General features: G+C 33.3%; 1 protein-coding gene across 1 annotated transcript in view; it reads right to left on the bottom strand.

The window, feature by feature from the left end:
* The window catches only part of FAM227B (family with sequence similarity 227 member B), a 336,182-nt gene that overhangs the window by 277,644 nt on the left and 39,157 nt on the right, over nt 1-19,381 (bottom strand). The window contains exons 4-5 of the mRNA XM_044660052.1: nt 13,730-13,765; nt 12,164-12,268 (exon numbers count right to left, since the gene is read on the bottom strand). Of these exons, the coding sequence (XP_044515987.1) occupies nt 12,164-12,268; nt 13,730-13,765 (141 nt within the window). The remainder of the gene's footprint in view (nt 1-12,163; nt 12,269-13,729; nt 13,766-19,381) is intronic.

Genomic DNA, 19,381 nt, shown 5'->3' with positions numbered 1-19,381 from the left:
ATATATATATATGTACTAGACATTCATTCTAGAATATATACATATATCCTAAGATGGAGGATAATGGTTTATATATACATTTTATAGTTTATATATTTACATATATAAATAATTATCTTCCATTCTAGAATCAATGCTGTATATTGATTCTAAGGCAGAAGAGTGGTAAAAGCTAGGCAATGGGGGTTAAGTGACTTGTCCAGAGTCACACAGCTAGGAAATGAAGCTACATTTAAACCCAGGATCTCCTATCTCCAGACTTGGCTCTCAATCCATTGAGCCACCTAGTGGCCCTTGATACTTAGGTATATTTAAAGGCAATAAGGTAGGAATCACTTGACAAGTTAGAGATTTGAGGTGGGGTGATTGAAGATGTAATCTTCCGTTGAAGACAGGAGGGGGTGGGATTAAGTTCATATGTAAAACACATATGGTGAGGAGAAACACCATCTGTTGTCAGATATTGGGGGAAAGGAGGAGACAGTGGGAGATGAAGGTTTTGATACGAAGAGAATGAGAAAAGAGAGAACTCAGAATAGCAGGTTTCACTCAGTTTTTCTGGTAAAGTTAAAGGGCAGGTTTTCAATGGACAGATCTGGGGAAATGAAAAGTAGGTGTGAGAAAGAAGTTCAGAATGGTTTATATTCATAGTTATATAATATATTTATATAGTTTTGGTATGAAGTGAGATGGGGAAAACTAGTAAAGATTTAAAGGACTTCCCTTCTGCAGTGAGAGCTCAGTAGAGTTCAGATATAAAGATCCAGCTCTATATTTCTGGGGGTTCAGAGTGGCATTTTGTGGTGTTGGATTAAATGAGAACAGTCAGACTAAATGCTTAGCTCATAACTGCTCCAACTTGCCAAGGAGTCTTGAGTTTAATATATACCAGTTTCACACAAAGAGCACAGAGAAAGAATCACAGCTGTGAAGGGGTTACAAATTATACAAAAACCCATTAAAGTGTAAAAAGTAGAGCGATAGGTCCAGGGTCAAAGGCCAAATTCCAACCACTAATTAGTAGGAGGTTAATTCTGGGAGCAGAAATATATTTCATAGATATCCTAAACAGATCGAGTCCTGTACTCTTGATTTACAGGATTGCACCTGGTCAGATAAAAGTCTTGTCTAGCTTTGTCTGTCTCCAGCCTTGATTATTTAAGTAATATATTTTTTGGAGTTCAGACTTCTTAAATATAAAGGAGAGAAATTGCTTACTCAATAGCTGCTGGTCTGCTAAGGACTCAAAACTTTTCAATAAGTCTATAATGTTTTTCCAATAAGAAAAGGCATGGATCATAAAAAAGGGTCAAAAGAGGGGTCTCAGATTTTTATCTTTTCTCTTATTGGCTTCCCACATATTTTCCCCTTTTCTTTAAATTAAAATGATTTATTACACAGGAAAACTTTTAATTATGAAAGGAGTCATCAATTAGTTATAATCATTAGCTATAGCTGGATCTGATGGGATTCACAGATTATACTGACAGACCATGTTTCTCTCTATTGCTCTCAATAGTTGGATGATGTCAATCTATCATGTAACTAGGTAACAGGCTTGTGGGACTTCCTACAGCTTTGGTCAGTAGTTTGCCAGCTAGAGTAATGAACAATTCAGGTCTGTGGCTTAGCAAGAAAAGAGATGAAATGACTGACTATTTCAGTGGAGGTTGGAGAGAAAATCAAAGTTAGAATTGAGGGATGAAAAGCTCTAGAGGGATGAAAAGCCCTAGAGGTCTCAATTAGTGCCAAGAACAGGTTAGGAGAGGTGAAGCAGAAGAGACTAGGAAGGATGGAAAGTTATGGTGAAAAAAGGGAATGCAAGAGTTTCTAATTAGGGAAGTGGACTGCTTGTGAGTAATGGCAAAGATCTAGTGTGTTTGGTCCTGTGCCTATGTTTGGCTGAGGGAGAGTCAAGGGAATATCTACTCAAATATTAAAATTCCTTAGAGTAAGACAAGAGTAGAAGATTAGTAGAAGATGATGAACCAGGTACATAACTACTTGAGGGGAAATGTCCATACTACAAAGCATCAGCTAGCACCTACTCCATGCCAGGCACTATATTAAGCATTAGGTTTACATATAAAGAAAGGCAAAAAAAAAAAAAAATGGTCCCTGCTCTCAATGAGCTCAGTCTGTTGGGGATATAATATGAAAGCCACTAAGCACTATGTATATATGTACACAATATAAATGGAGGATAATCTGAGAAAGAAAGCAATAAGATTAAGAAGGTTTGGGAAAGACTTCTTGCAGAGAGTGTGATGTTAGCTGAGACTTGAAGGAAACCATGGAATCCAGGAGGAAGAGATGAGGAGGAAGAGCATTTCAGGGGGGTAATACTGTCAAAGGCGGCCAGGTCCCAGTGAGGGCTAATAGATAAAAATAACGGAAAGGAAGAGGGTCAAGATGAAAAGAAGTTTGCTCTGAAATGAGAATTTGATAGTGGAAAGAGAAAAAAAGGGTTGGCTTTTGAGTTGGGAGGGGGAATGAAAGGGAAGTGAACAAGTATTTATTAAGCTCCTGGGTCTCATCAGGCACTGCACTAAGCACTTTATAAATATTTTCTAACTTATTCTATAGCAACCCTGTGAGAAAGACACTATTATTATCCCTATTTTATAGTTGAGGAAAATGAGGCAGGCAGAGATTAAGCGGCTTGCCCACAGTCACACAGATACCAAGGGGCTGAGGTGAGATTTGTACTCAGGTCCTTTTAAATCCAAATCCAACACTATCTATTGTGGTAGTTAGTTGCCATCATCCCATGGGCATGAGGGCACAGGTAGTGAGCAGGGGATAGTTTTCTCTTAAATGTTTCAAAGTAGATTGACTTTCAAACATTTAAGCATTTTGTAGTTTTAAAAGAATGCATCAGCCCTTACTATTAATTCTTCTTTAATTCTGTTATTGCTATTTAGAAATGTTATTTTTATGGATTTATTTTGCATGCAGCTACTTTGCTAAAAAAAAAAAGTTTAGTTTCTTTGCTGATTTTCTGGGTCTTAAAGAAAGGCATCATATCAGTATTCTATTTCTTAGCCAGAACCAGAATGTTTTGATGATTACTGCTTTATAGTACAATTTGAAATCTAGTACAACTAGGCCACCTTTGTTCACATTTTTAAAAATTAATTGCTTTGATATTCTTGACCTTTTGTATTTCTAGATGAATTTCATTATTATTTTATAGTTTTGTAAAATAATTTTTGTAAGTTTGATTGGATTGGTACTGAATAAGTAAATTAATTTAGGTAGAATTGTCATTTTTATTATATTGGCTTGGCCTACCTTTCAGCAATGGACATTTTCCCAGTTGTTTATATCTTTGTGTGAAAAGTGTTTTCTAATTGTGTTCATATAGTCCCTGTGTTTGTCTTAGTAAGTGAACTTCCAGGTATTTTATATTGTCTAGAGTTACTTTATTTATTTATTTATTTATTTATTTATTTATTTATTTATTTATTTATTGGCCCTTAACTTCTGTGTATTGGCTCCTAGGTGGAAGAGTGGTAAGGGTGGGCATGGGAGTCAAGTGACTTGCCCAGGGTCACACAGCTGGGAAGTGTCTGAGGCTGGATTTGAACCTAGGACCTCCCGTCTCTAGGCCTGACTCTCAATCCACTGAGCTACCCAGCTGCCCCCCCCAGAGTTATTTTAAATGGAAGTTCTCTTTTTATCTCTTGCTGCTGGACTTTGTTGATAATATAAAGAAATGCTGATGATACATGTGGGTTAATTTTGTGTTCTGCAACTTGGCTAAAATTATTTCGAATAATTTTTAAATTAATTCCCTAGGATTCTCTAAGAATACCATCATATCATCTGCAAAGAATGATAGTTTAGTCTCCTCGTTGCTTTTCATTTCTTTTTCTTCTCTTATTGCCATAGCTAGTTTTCCAATAGAATATTGAATAACAGTGGAAATAATGGGCATTCTTGCTTTATCCCTAATTTTATTGGGAAGGATTTTGCTTTTCCTCCATTACAGATAATGCTTGATGATGGGTTTAGATATATACACTCTATCACTTCAAGGAAAGCTCTTTTTACTCCACTGTTTTCTCTTTTTTTATAAGGACTGGATGTTGAAAAAAGCTCTTTCTGCATCTAGTGAGATAATCATGTGATTCCTGTTGGTTTTGTTACTGATATGGTTAGCTGTATTGATAGTTTTCCTAATATTGTACCAGCCTTGTGTTCCTGGTATAAATTCTACCTGGTCATTGCGAATGATCCTGGTGACTTATTGCTGTAGACTCCTTGTTAGTATTTTGTTTTAAATTTTGCAACTATATTCATTAAGGAAATTGGTCTATAATTTTCTTTCTTTGTTTTTGCTTTTCCTGGTTTAAGCATCAGCACCACAAAAGAAATTTGGTTGGACTCCTTCTTTGTCTATTTTTCCAGATATTTTATATAGTATTGGAATGAATTGTTCTTCAAATGTTTGATAGAATTCACTTGCAAATTCATCTATCCCTGGGTTTTTTTCCCTTGGGAGTTCATGATGGTTTGTTCAATTTCTTTTCCTGAGATGGGATTATTTAAGTATTCTATTTCCTCTTCTGTTAATCTAAGCAATTTATATTTTTGAAAATATCCATTTGATCAGATTTATTCACATATAATTGGGCAAAATAGTTCCTAATGATTGTCTTTTTCCCATTTTTGTTATTTTTTAAGTTACATGTAGAAACACTTTTTGACAATTATTTTTTGACATTTTAAAATTCAGATTTTTCTCTCTCCCTTCCTCTCTCCCCTTCCTGAGGCAGCAAATAGTCTTTTTTCATGTAATACATATTTTCATATTGCTCAAGTCATGATAGAAGACATATTGTCATTTTCATTTTTAGTCATCTTAGCCAATCTAGTAGATGTGAGGTGGTATCTCAGAGATAGTTTAATGTGCATTTCTCTAATCAATAGTGATTTGGAACATTTTTTTCATGTCTAAGGATAATTTTAATTTCTTCCTCTGTGAACTGCTTGTTCATTTCTTTTGACCATTTTTCGATTCAGGAATGCTTTGTATTCTTATAAATTCTTATAAAAATTTTCTATGTATTTGAGACTCAGTTCTCTATATTTGAGAAATGAGGCTTTTGTCAGAGACAATTGGTATAAAACTTTTCCCCAAATTTGTTGTTTTTCTTCTACTCTTGGTTGCATTAGTTTTATTTCTATGAAACCTTTTTAATTGAATGCAATCATAAGTATCTATTTTATTTTTCATGATATCCTCTATGTCTTATTTGGTTATAAATTCTTCACTTATCTATATTTCTGACAGGTAAACGTTTCCATGTTCCCTAATTTGTTTATTTCTAGATCAAGTATCAATTTTGACTTTATCCTGATGTTGGTCCATGCCAAATATGTCATACTACTTTCCAGTTTTCTCAGAATTTTTACCAAATAGTTATTTTTCCCCCAAAAAAACTTGGATCTTTGGGTTTTTTGAACACTAAGTTGGTTTGGACATTAACTGCGTGTTGATTACTTAATCTATTCCATCAATCCACTGCTCTATTTTTTTGGCCGGTGTCAGATTGTTTTGAGGATGACTGCTCTATAGTACAGTTTAATATATTGTACTTTATGATTGTCTTAATTTCCTCTTCACTGGTGTTGAATTCATCTTTTTCTTTTTGATACTGGTAATTTGATTTTCTTCTTTCCTTTTTAAAATCAAATTAACCAATGGTATAATTATTTTATTATTTTTCCAGAAAAACAAATCCTATTCTTATTTATTAATTCAATAATTTTCTTACTTTTAATTTTATTAATTTCTCCTTTGATTTTCTGGAGTTTCAATTTGACTTTAAATAGGGGTTTTTTTAAATGTGTTCTTTTTCTTGTTTTTACAATTGTATGCCCATTTCATTGGTCTGCTTTTTCTCTATTTTACTGATGTAAACATTTAGAGAGATAAATTTTCCTCTGAGTACTGCTTTGGCAGCATCCCATAAATGGTGATATGTTGTCTTATTGTTGTTATTCTCTTTAACAAAATTATTGGTTGTTTCTATGATTTGATCTTTGACTCATTCATTCTTAGAATTCAATTATTTAGTTTCCAATGAATTCTTATCTATTTTCTTCCATGGTCCCTTGTTGATTATAATTTTTATTGCCTTATGATCTGAAAAGGAAGCATTTTTTGCATTTGGTTGTAAGGTTTTTATGTTCTAATACATGGCCAGTTTTGTGTGTGTGTGTGTGTGTGTGTGTGTGTGTGTGTGTAGGGTGCCATATATTACTGGGAAGAAGGCATATTCCTTTCTATTGCAATACAATTTTCTCTAGAGATCTATGAAATCTAAACTTGCTAAAATTCCATTCACCTCCTAAACTTCTTTCTTTCTTGTTTATATTAAATTTCTAATATTCTGATTGAGATATGAAAATATTTTACAATCAGCCATTTAATTGGTTTATACTAAGAATGTTGTTTTTTCTTCTAAATATTACTACAGAATTATTAGATGCATTCATATTTAATATTATGTTTTCATTTTGCATAGCACATTTTAGCATAACATAATGGTCCTGTTTATTTCTTTTAATACTTTATTTAGTTAAACTTTGATAATTATTGCCACTCTTGCTTTTAATGATTTGGTAATAGTAGGATAAATATTAGACTGTTCTTTAATTTGGAAACTATTTAGATCTTTTTGGATTAAATATATCTTACGAGTAGCTTGTTACTTGATTCTGCCTTATAATCTACTGTGACTTTTCATTGGTTAATTTAGTGTGTATCTAAAATTGTTTTTTGACAGTCATATTATCAGAAGGGAATATATACTTTCTCATTTCTATTGTTAATATACACCTAAGAAAATCTCATGAGCAAAATTCTTATATTTTTATTATTCAAGTTTGTTTAACGTAGACTTTGTTTTTTATCAATAATATGAACTTCATTTGTAAATAATACTTTTAAAAATGTGTATCTTTACTTTTATTTAATTGATTTAAAGTTTTTCTTTTGTTTATGTTGTGAGCGTTCTTTTTTATTTCTATTTATTGTATTTGGTTTGAGTGATTTCTACTCTGGATTTCATTAATACTTTTTAATGTTTTAACTAGAAAGTCTCCCTCTAAGTCATTTTAAGGAAGAATTTAATATAATCAATATAAGTTCTTCCTTAATGTTTATTTGGCCATTTAAAAATGGAAAATAAATTATTTTGACAGGTTATTCCAAGATTTCTGGCATGGGCTACTTTAGTTAATAATTCTTTTGATACTAGAATCAACTTTGGATCATTAGTCATGGCTTCCAGCCAGTGCAGTAGCACATAATTCCCAAATGTGCTGTATTCAAGTACTAAAGTAGCCAAGATACCTAAACTATGAGGCAGTGGCTAGCAGATGGTGGATAGAGGCAACTGCCCATTTCAATTCTTGGATTACTCAAAAAAAAGCAGGTAAGGCAGGGATTTCTGGATTGGTGTTTGTTAGGCTTGGCTCCTGCCCCTGCCATCAAGCTGTTTCTTTTGGAAAGAGAGAAAGGTGAGATCTCCCTGTAGCAGAACGGTGAAAATATGAACATATATTATTTCCCAAAGACTTTTCCTTAGTGTCTGTATTTTCCTATGTTCTGAGTCCCTGGAGAAATTTTCTATTATCTAGATATACTAGGAGCTATCAAAGGTCAACATAGAGAACACGAGTTTGGATGCTATTAAATGTATTGGCCAATGGTTAATAACAGCTATATATGCTTTTTGGGGTCTCTTCTATTTCTTCAAGTTTTGAAGTTAGAGATTGTAGAAAACCAGTGAGCGGGCATTTGTAAAGTGCTTAGCACAGTGCCTGGCCCATAGCTCTTATTGTTATTGTTCTTCCTTCGTTTTTTATAAGGACCAGTGACATACGAGGAGATTTATTGACTTGCTTATGAGGCAGCCTCACTTTCTCTTTCAGAATCACTGAAGTCTAATGGCATGACAAAAGTCAGGATGACTAGTTATAGGCATCTTCAATGTGTGACTAAGATCTCAATACTTCACAGTGCCTGCTTCAATCACCTTCATGGTCACTGGAACAAATTGTTCCCATCTGGCCATTCTGCTGGGGAAGTCTTCACATACTTCAGGTAGACACAACCTTAACTCACTGATGGGTTTGAGGTCTATTGGTTACCCTTAACCAGTTTAACTCTTCTGCTGAGTTTGTTATTATCCAATATCCTAGAATTTGATCGTTTTATAATCATGGATGGGGCACTTAAATGCTCGTAAGTCTCAATTTCCTCATCTCAAAAGTGGGGACAGTTATGACTATAGTACCTGTTTCAGAGAGCTATGTTCTCAGGCTTAAATGAGAAAATATAAATGAAGAATTTTGAAAACCATTATACTTGGATCCCCTTATAGTATTGCTTCATTGTTTTAGGTGTTTTCATGAGGTATTTCCTCAGTCTCTTCACTGGTGGTTATATTTTTTCCCCTTATGAAATATAACCCCCTGAATGTTTCTACCCCTTCCAACCCCTTTTGAGAAGAAGAGGGCTATAATAAGTTGAATTACTTTTTAAATACAACGGTAGTGCAGTGGATAGAGCACTGGACTTGGAGTCAGGAATACTTGATTTAAAATCTGGCCTTAGGGGGCAGCTGGGTAGCTCAGTGGAGTGAGAGTCAGGCCTAGAGACAGGAGGTCCTAGGTTCAAACCCGGCCTCAGCCACTTCCCAGCTGTGTGACCCTGGGCAAGTCACTTGACCCCCATTGCCCACCCTTACCACTCTTCCACCTATGAGACAATACACCAAAGTTAAGGGTTTAAAAAGAAACAAACAAAAAAAAAATCTGGCCTTAGACATTTATTGGTTCTGTGAATCTGAACAAGCCACTATCCCTCAGTTTTCTCAGTTATAAAATAGTAATAATAAAAGTGCTAATCTTCCAGAGTTATTGTTAAAGTCAAATGAGATATTTGTAAAGTGCTTAACACAGTACCTGATACATAATAGACACTATATAAACATCCTTCCTTTATTAAGAAAGTACTTATAAAAATCTTTGGAATGTCACTAAGCTTCAAGTATTTGTATAACACGGAAACAGTCTCTACCAGTTACTAAAACATGACAACTGGAAACAACTCCCTTCTTGTAACGGTCAGCATCCACGAGTACTGCTGCAAATACCCGTTCCCAAAGACATCTTGTCATTGTCTCTCTGCACGTAACACAACCATCTTGTGATAAACCAAGACTACCTGATGTCAGGTTAGATGAACTGTTAGGTCTGCTTCTCATTTTATTATGAAATAGATTTTATCTTCATCAAAGCTCTTCCCCAGGTCTCAGTTTCATTATCCCTAAAATGAGGAGATTGGACTTAATGGCCTCTCAGGCCCTCCCAGCTTCAAATTCCCTATTATTTACCCTGCAGGAACCCAGGAATGCCATTTTCTCTCAAAGTGACCATTCTTAAAGAATCAGCCCCTCGCATCTTTAAGTCTACATCGTTCTCTGCAACCTCAGCAAAGTGCTGATTCATCTGGACTCAACTATTAATACTGTATCATAGTCAATTCCTTTATTTTATTGGGTTTGTACTGCATGGTATGGACAGCATTTACATGGGTAATTGTTTATTCAACTCGTGCAACATGTAGAGCCATGTAAAGAGCTTGTTTAGCCTCATTATAAAGTTTTGGTTCAGTTCAGTAAGAGGCATTGTTGGAGGACGTCATTGTCAACTCCACATGCCAGGGAACATCAAAGAATTAATAAAAATCCGCCCCCCCCCCCAGCCGCCAGGCTCCCTCGCTAGAACAGATGGCACAGCTTGGTCACTTGGGCAGAGAAATCCTTGTCATCAGGTTTCCCAGATTCAGTCTATCAAACTTAAATGTATGGTTTAAAGTAATGATGGTGTTGATGATACAGTGCACTTACAATAATCTCAATAAATGTTCCAAATAAACACAAATATGTATGTACAAAGTAATTCCTTATTGTATAAATGCCAGAGGTCCAGAATATTGAGGGGATCACATTATGGCATGTATTGGGGCCTCTTAAACTGTTAGAAGCATCACATACTTTAGTTTGGGGCTCTCTATTATTTTTTTCTGTTATTGTTTTTGCTTCAAGATAAAGCAATCTCTCCCCATGGAAATACAAGGAAAGCCTGCTTACTTGGATTTATGTGGGGAGAGATTGCTAGAATATATATATATATATATTCTAACTAATCCATTTTAAGCACAATGTTCATTCGCTTTCCAAGGTAGTGTTTGTTCACGTTCCTATGATAGGTAAAGTGTGTTGTACAGAGATTGCTGAATTTGGAGTCAGAGAAAGCTGAGTTCAAATATACATATGATATGTATTTAGTGTGTGTTCTGGGAGATCTCTGGCCCTTAGCATTTTCATCTGTAAAAGAAAGATATACATCTAGGACTTATCTCACAGAGTCACTGAGAGACTCAAATGACACAATGTAAAAAAAATGCTTCAGAGGATCACCCTACTGCAGATATAAATAACATGGAAATAGGTTTTCAACAATGATAAATATATAACCCAGTGGAACTGCTTGTTGGATTCGGGAGTGAGGAGGAAACCTCCTCATGTAACCATGGAAGAATATTCTAAATATAAAAAGGAAAAAAAAAAAAGAAAATGCTTTGGAGACCTTAAAGAGTCATTAGTCTGCTTTTTTTTTCAGAGTTGATTTGTATCTATCAATTGTACTCGGCCAGATTTAAATGAATCCTATTTCCCTGACAAGTTGTATTGGATATTAGAGAAAAAAACTAGCAAGGGAAAAGAACTGCAACGTGATGCTACTAGACTATCATAAAGAACGATTCTGGGCAAATTTAACATCAAAAAAGACAGGTTACAACGATAGAACACTGTCCTCCTGGGACACAGTGTACACAAACAAGGAATTAACTCTTATAAAGCGGTTTGTGAAAAGGAATCGTTCCAAAACAAAGTCTTTAATCTGAACCACTAGTTTAAGAAGTTAAAGAAAATCTGGTGGGAAGAAGGAGAGTAGAAGTTGACATCACCCTGGACCACATCCTAGGAACTGACTACGACCTTCAAGTTCCCTGATAACCTTGCTGCTTGGGCGACTGCCTCTAGGGTTGCAGCATGCCAATGCTGGACCAATGATTAACCACCACCACCATCATTACCACCAAAAATTAAGAGTTTATTCTCTGATGAATAAATTTTTTCATATCTTTAAGATATTCATTATTATTCTTTCAAAACAGTATAAAATATTATAATGACAATAACTTGAATTTACATAATACTTTATTGTTTGCAAAGCCATTCACAAATATTATCTCATTTTATGCTCAAAGCAACCCTGAGAGGTATGGTATCCCCATTTTACAGATGAGGAACCTGAGGCAAAGAGAGGTGAATTGACTTGCCTAGGGCCATAGAAGCTAGTAGTGACTAAAGCTGGATTTGAATTCAGGTCTTCCTGACTGCAGGTCCTGACCTCTAGCCACTAAGGAAATACCTCAAAGCCCTGGGAAAATGTGATACATTTTATTTCTTCACACTGCTTTTCAAAGAACATTTGTTAATAAACCAAAATTTCAGTGCAAACTTACACATGTAGGCGTTGAATGTTAGATGTGAAGCTCATTTGTTCCATGAATGTGAACTATATGATGACCTTTCTGTATTTTGTTTTCACTGTTTAGTCTAACAGGCTAAATTTGGAATATACTATTCAAAAGTTATACAGATAACCATTTAAGGAAATGTCTTTTCTTATACCAACACATAAAATTCAAACATACATTTCTACGCTTTGCAAAAATAAAAAACTACCTTAGAATTATGTTCTACATACTTTTTCTAGGGGCATAAGAAAAGTATCCTTACCCAATATTTTCAAAATTCTTTTACAAGAAACTACTTGATATTTCTGAAACAATTTTAAATAATATATGTCATATCATATAAGTCCTGTTCACTAATACTGTTTACCTGTTTAGCAGGCAATTAGTAGTAGTGCCTTATGCACTACTGATTTTAAACAACTAGCTCAATGTTTAATTTTATATTTAATATGTTTTAAAATGTAAAAAAGTTTAGCTCATTAAATAATATGCTATCACTGACCACTCTGGTGAAACAAAGTAACAATTACATACCTCAAGCTTCTGGGCTTTTAAAACATAAAGAAAAATTTGAGTAGCTTCCAAATGTCTGGGTAGTTTTGCACTCTTGTTTGCTTTGAAACCTGGGAAGTTAAAATTCTAAAGGAGGGGGAGAATCAAAGAACAACAATTATTTGACTTTTCTTTGTTTTCTGGTGTCTTTGTATGATGCAATGGAAGTGTATCACTTTAAAACTTTAACATAATTATTAAAAAATTTCTATCTTTCAATAAATTTATTCATAAACATTTATTTAGTGCCTACTAAGAATTAGGCACTGTGTCACTAAATGAAATCCGCCCCCCCCCCCTTACTGTTCACACAACTCACGCTGTTCTGCTTTGCTGGAACCTGAGACACTTGGTTTGCTTAAATACCAAGAGAACAAGATATTTGCATCCTGAGTTTGAAAAATTTACCCAAATTCTCAAGCTGTAAGCCAGAGACTAGCAGGAAATGACCCAGGAAATTATGTCTCAGTGGCTATAATTACCTTCATCTCTTTCTTTTCTGGATGCCCTTTTAACACCAGCTTCACTTTCTCTCCCAGGGTCCTTAGCTGTCATGGCAATTGCCACCACCTACTAGTATGTTTCAATAGTCTATTTTATTAAAAAAAAAATAAACTAAGAGGAAAGAAAATATAGACTAAAAGTCTCACTTGGTTGGTAGTTTACTGGGCAGGAAGGCCCAATTAATTTCCTTGCTTTAAAGAAGTCTGATGAACTCTATAGTATATAGACTCCATTACTTTGAATATCACTGTTACCCCCTGTAGCATCCTCTCTGTGTCTCTTTTCTTCAAATGAGATGGGACAAAGAACTGTTCATTAAATTACCATTTCAGATTCAAGAAAGGAAAAAAAATTAAACTGCCTTAGGGATATATTAGCATACACAGTAGAATAAGTTTCTGGGAATTATGAATTTATTCCAATTTTCGGTTAGTCCAGTAAGGCTAAGAGAAGGATGCTACAATTCAATAGCCAGTCCTCTCATTCTGAGAGCGGAGAATCAGTGTCATAAGCCAATAAAAGCAGATGTCCAACAATATTAAGGATAAGAAAGCTACAGTGATCAGCAATGATGATTGATTATTGGATACAGCCACATCTGGTATAACTTAAAATTTACTTTCTATTTTAAGCTTTTAAAATAATTCAGGAATATGGAACATTTTTTAGCATTACTAAAATTACTGTTTCTAGAGCTGATTATTCTACTAACACTACCAGAGATGAAAATGTTTTACATTCTCTAAGATATTTTTATGGACACTAACAAAATTATTTAAAATGTTACTGAAGCACATATTTTAAAATTAAAAGCAATTTTTCCTTAGAAAAGTACCAGAATCAGCTGAAAACACTCTATATGAAGTATTATGGATCAAAATTAAAGTGGCAAAAAATAACTAATATTAACATTTAACTTAAAACAAATCCCAAATCCTCATTTTCTAGGATCTAATATATAAATCTATACAATTTCAAACATTCTTTAACATAGTATGTTGGTTTATTTTAAATGTGTTCTAGTAGAAAAGTATTTTTAAATACCTCTATATTCTTCTTTTCAGTGGTACGATATGGATACTGAAAAATAGTAAAAAAAATAAAAGAAAAATTTAAAAATCTTTAAAATTCATATAAAAACTTCCATTTACCCTAAGTGCTATCTTTTCTTTTTTTTGTTAACAATATAAATATCAATGTGTTCGTTTTAATGCCCATACCTCCAACTAAATGAGTAAAGTTTTTTTTATGAAATTCAATTATTTATACTTGTTATTTTACTATGCTAGAGATAGAGAAAGATGTTATTTTGTCTCTGATCATAGTTTATTATAATATATCATATCCTCTATATATAATTACAACAGTTTCAAAAACAACAATCTGACCAAATTTCTTTTCTTTTGCTTTTTTTTTAACCCTTCCCTTCTGCTTTAGAATCAACACTGCTTATTGCTTCCAATGCAGAAGAATGGCAAAGGCTAGGCAATGAAGGTTAATTGACTTGCCCATGGCCACAGAAATAGGAAGTAACTGAGATCAGATCAAATTTGAACCCAGGACCTCCCATCTTTAGGCCTGGCTCTCATCTCAATCTACTAAGCCACCTGGCTATTCCCAACTTACTCTTCTCAATGTTTACTTTCTTTAAGGGAGGATCTATCAGAATTCCTCCAAATTCGGGTTATTCTCTATCTACCTCCTCTTCTATCTCTCTTTTTTCATTCTATATTTCCTTGGGAAGCTTATTTTGCACACATGGTTCAAATACCAGTTAAATGGGTTTTAATCATAAATCTTGATCATTAGTCCTTATTTCCAACATATTCAGATGGTCTCATACTTTCTTTTTTGTCATACTGCCTGCCATTTGAGAGCAGATGGTTTCACCTAGGTTAGTTATTTTTGGCTAACTATGCTTATAATGATTCTTACATATTGTTAGAGAGGTAACATGGTAATAACTATAGAACAGAGTATTAACTAGTTGGTTTGCAAGTACTTAAGGAAGTAGTGGCCAGTCCATAACTCATTCTAAGAGACAGCAATCATCTTTTTGAAAGAGTTACTAGACTGTTGGATCCATATTACATTGGGATTACAATAGGTATTTGACGAAGTCTTTTACAAGAAACTTCTGTATAAAATAGAGAAATGTAAGCAAGATGACAGGACACTTGGGTGATTCATAATTGGCTTAATTATTATTTTAAATGAATATTAATAGATTGATTTAAATAAAGAAATGGTGAAGGGATGAGGAATTTTTTAATGGTGAATGATAGGGTTACTCTGTCCTTGACTGTGACTTGTTAAATATTTTTAATAATTTGAATGAAGGTAGTGACGGCATGCTTATGAAAACCAATTAGTTTGCTAAGAGGAATCGTTAATAATTTGTATAACAGAGTTACATTTAATATGAATGAAAACTAATGAATTTAAAATTCAAACAGATTTGGTCACAGACATACACATACACAGACACCCACCTATCCTCCCCCCCTCCTCAACTGTCCAAGTACAGAAGAAATATAATTAAACAGTAATTAATATGAAAATTACATGGATCTAAGTAGACTGTAAATAAACACTTGGATTTTTTGTCATTTACCAAAGAGGCTATCAAAGTCTTAGGCTAATTTAACAAAAAAGTACTGTCCTGATCAATTCTCAGAACACCTAAGAAATGTCATGCTTAGTTTTGACTGTCATAAGATTGAAAGAACTGGGAGTGTTTATCCACTGAAGAAGAATGGTACTACAGGAGGAGACTGGGATTCAGAGGATTTGGTTTATTTCTAGATCTAACATTAATTTACTGTGATCTTAGGTAAGTCATTTTAAATTCTCATAAGACTTTGGCTTTTTAATGATCTATGAAAGCCTTCCCAATAAGATCAGGAGTGAAACAAGGATGTCCATTATCACTAAGTACTACTTAAAATTAGAAATGCTAGCATTAGCAATAATAGAAGAAAAAGAAATTAAAGGAATCAGAATGAGCAAAGAAGTTATAAAACTATCTCTGTTTGCAGACAACATGATGGCATATATGTAAAGCCCAAGAGATTCAACTAAAAACTTAGTTGAAACTGTCAATAATTGATGTAAAGTAGCAGGATATAAAATAAATAGCCAAGTCCTGCAAAAAGAGATAGAAAGAGATACTCCATCTAAAATAACCACCGAGAGAATAAAATATCTGGGATTATACCTTTCAAAACAAACCAGGAACTACATAAAAGTGATTATAAAGCACTTTTTACACAAATAAGTCATATCTAAATAATTAGAGAAATATTAATTATTAATAAATGGGCAGAGTTAATACAATAAAAATGACAATTCTATCTAACCTTGTCTTTGTATTCAATGCTATTCCAATTAAATGACCAAAAAATTATTTTATTGAGTTAGAAAAAATAATAACAAAATGCATTTGGAAGAACAAATGATCAAGAATATCAAAAAAATTAATGGGAAAATATAAAGGAAGAAGGTTTAGAGTACTAGATTTTAAATTTTATTATAAAGTAGTAACTATCAAGAGTATCTGGTACTAGCTAAGAAATAGGAAGGTAGATAAATGGAACAGAACAGACATACAACAAAAGCAGCAAAAGATTTTAGTAACCTTATATTTGACAAAAGCATAAATCCATGTTTTTTAAAATAAGAAATCACTATTTAGTAAAAATTGCTGGGACAACTAGAAACTAGTTTGGCAGAAGCTAGGTATAGAACAATATCTCATGCCATTCACTGAGATAAAAATGGCTATAAGATCTAGTCATAAATGGAGATAACAGAAGCAAATTAGAAGAACAGGGAATATATTACCTAACAGATTTATAGATAAGAGAGGGATTTATTCAACAAGACGAGAGTATTATAAATGTAAAATGGTTAAAATGGATAAAAATTTTATGTACATGAAATTGAAAGGTTTTATACAAATGAAACAAATGTTGCCAATTCTAAAAGGAAAGCAGAAAATTGGGGTGGAATTTTTATTGACAGCTTCTCAGATAGAAGTCTCATAAATAGACAACTTTGCCAAATTTATAAGAATAAGAGCCATTCCCTAATAGATAGATGGGCAAATAATATGAACAGACAATTTTTGGATGAAGAAACCAAAGCTACATGTAGGTATGTGAAAAATGCTCTAAAATACTACTGATTAGAGAAATCCAAACCAAAACAATTTTGAGATATCAGTTTCCACTCATCAGGCTGGCTAAAATGACAAAAGGGCAAAATGACAAATGTTGGGGGGAATGTAGAAAAATGGGGACACTTATAGACTGTTGGTGGAATTGTGAACTGGTACAACTGTTTTGGAGAGCAATTTGGAATTACTCCCAGAGTTATAAAACTGTGTATTTATATGGATATAGATATAATACCACTGCTAGATCAGTTTCCCAAGAAGATCAGGGAAAAAAAGAAAAGAATCCATGTGTTCCAAAATATTTATAGCAGCTCTCTTTGGAGTGGCAATGAATTGGAAAATGAAAGGGATGCTCATCAATTGAGGAATGGCTACACAAATTTTGGTAAGTGATTGTGATGGAATACTACTGTACCATAAGAAGCAATAAGCAAGTTCACTTAAAAAAAAAAAAAGCAACTTTTTAAAAACTATGGGCTAATGAACAGTGAAATGATTAGAACCAAGAGAACATTATACACAGGTACTGAATTAGTCCTGAAAAAATAAATTGTGAATGTTACCTACAGATAATGAACTGAAAGGTGGAAACATGAAAGACTTAATTTGTATGAACATGTCAGTCTCCTGGATGATGCCTTCTGTGTTGTGGAGAGGGTGGGGAGGGGTTTGTATGTGGATGGGATATATGATATAGATATGAAGAAAAGTAAGGTAAACATAAAAGAGACTTGAGATTTCATTTATGTACAATCTTCTTTTTCTTTGAATATGGAAATTCTTGTTTTATTGGGTTTTTAAAATTTGGAATTTAAAAAAAGCTCCATTATGAATTCATAAAGTAAAAAAAATGATTCAACATAGAGCTCTTCTGTGTCTATGTCCTGTATTGTTTCCATTACATACAACTATCTTTTATAAAGAGAATTAAATAGACTCAAGTTCAATAGAATTAAACCTCTATCAATTTGAGTAGAGACAGTGTCATGTAGGAAGTTTTCAAAATTCAAAGATATTTTTTGGACTCAGATTTTGAAATATTTTCCTCCTCCTGTTCTTTCTCCTCTTCTTCTTCCTTCTCCTTTTCCTCTTTCCTATTATCTTTCTGTCTTTCTCTCTCTGTGGACTCCTCTTCCTCCTTTTTGAAAGGTTTCCTTGAGGAACTAATTTCAGCATAGAATCTCTAGAAGGTATCAATTTTTCTAATTTATTTTTTCTGTGTTACCTTTGTGCAGTATTTTCTTATTATTTTTTGTTAGAGCTTAATCCTCCTTGCAAAAAAATATTATCTAGTAGATGACCATATTTCTGAGCTAAAAGGTCCTTTAAATAATCAAGGTATATTTAAATTGCATGCATTTCATAAATATTCATATCTGTCTTAAAGGAGCCCTGTCTGAGTGAAATTAATTGGGTATAAAATATCAAGATACATTACTGCCCATGTCAATAAATTGAGTTCATAAGACTGTTTTAATTAGCATGTTTAAGATAGAGATGAGTCTATTAAAAGACATTCTTGTTAATAGTCCTGGTGAATAATGAAAATTCTCATTAATGTTATTACTGTAGATATGTATGTAGGGTGCGGTATTTCCTGTAATTTGGTTTATAAAGAAAGTCAAACAGTCCCATGGATTAATGTGGTACATTGGCCACAAAACAGCAACTGAATCAGTATAGTCTGAAAAATTCACATGTATATTACTGCTATAAGTTTCAAGGATAATGCTTATATTTGTTATATACAAAAAATTACATACTCTCTACTGATGGAAGGTTATATATAGCTTGGCTAAAAACATCAAATTATAAACATATAAATTTCAAGGAAAATTTCAAATTGTATATTGAAAATAAATTACATACCATTATTATTTTTTTCTTCTTGTATTTCTCTATCATTTTCTTTATTTCTATCAACTTTTTTTCTGCCTCTTAAAAATAATGAGATATGATTTAGAAATAAAAAAGACACTGTCAATCTTTATATCTCATAAATATAGGAGCACTTAGGATCATAGTAATTTTAGAGTTAGGGGAGACCATAGATGATGTCTAGTCCAACCACCTTATTTCACAAATGAAGAAATTTAAGCCCAGAATGATTTATTCAAGTCACACAGCAGATCTGTGACTTGAACTCAGCTTGTCTAATTCTAGATATAATGCTTTTTGCAAAATATCATGCTAATATTGCCTTATTTCAATGCTTTTGTGAATCTGGGATATCAATGATGTAGGTATTTCCTCCATCAATGCATTTCAAAACCCACTCATACCTTCCTATGTCATGGAACTCTTAAATACTTTGTCCTGTTTATCCTTCAAAGAAGATCCACTTAGTGCATTGGGGGGCTCTTCTCCAGTCTTTTGATATCGCATGGATAGCAATGGAGATCATAAGTTATTCACCAGTCATCTGGTTTCATTTATACCAACAATGTTAAGATTGATATAATTCAGTTCCTTGACTTATTGACCACTAGATAAGGAATTCATATTTTGAGTACAAAAAG

The sequence above is a fragment of the Gracilinanus agilis genome, chromosome 2 (assembly GCF_016433145.1).
Source record: "Gracilinanus agilis isolate LMUSP501 chromosome 2, AgileGrace, whole genome shotgun sequence".
Lineage (NCBI taxonomy): Eukaryota > Metazoa > Chordata > Mammalia > Didelphimorphia > Didelphidae > Gracilinanus > Gracilinanus agilis.
Note: the sequence above shows the minus strand (reverse complement) of the source record. Positions and strands in the feature narration are given on the sequence as shown.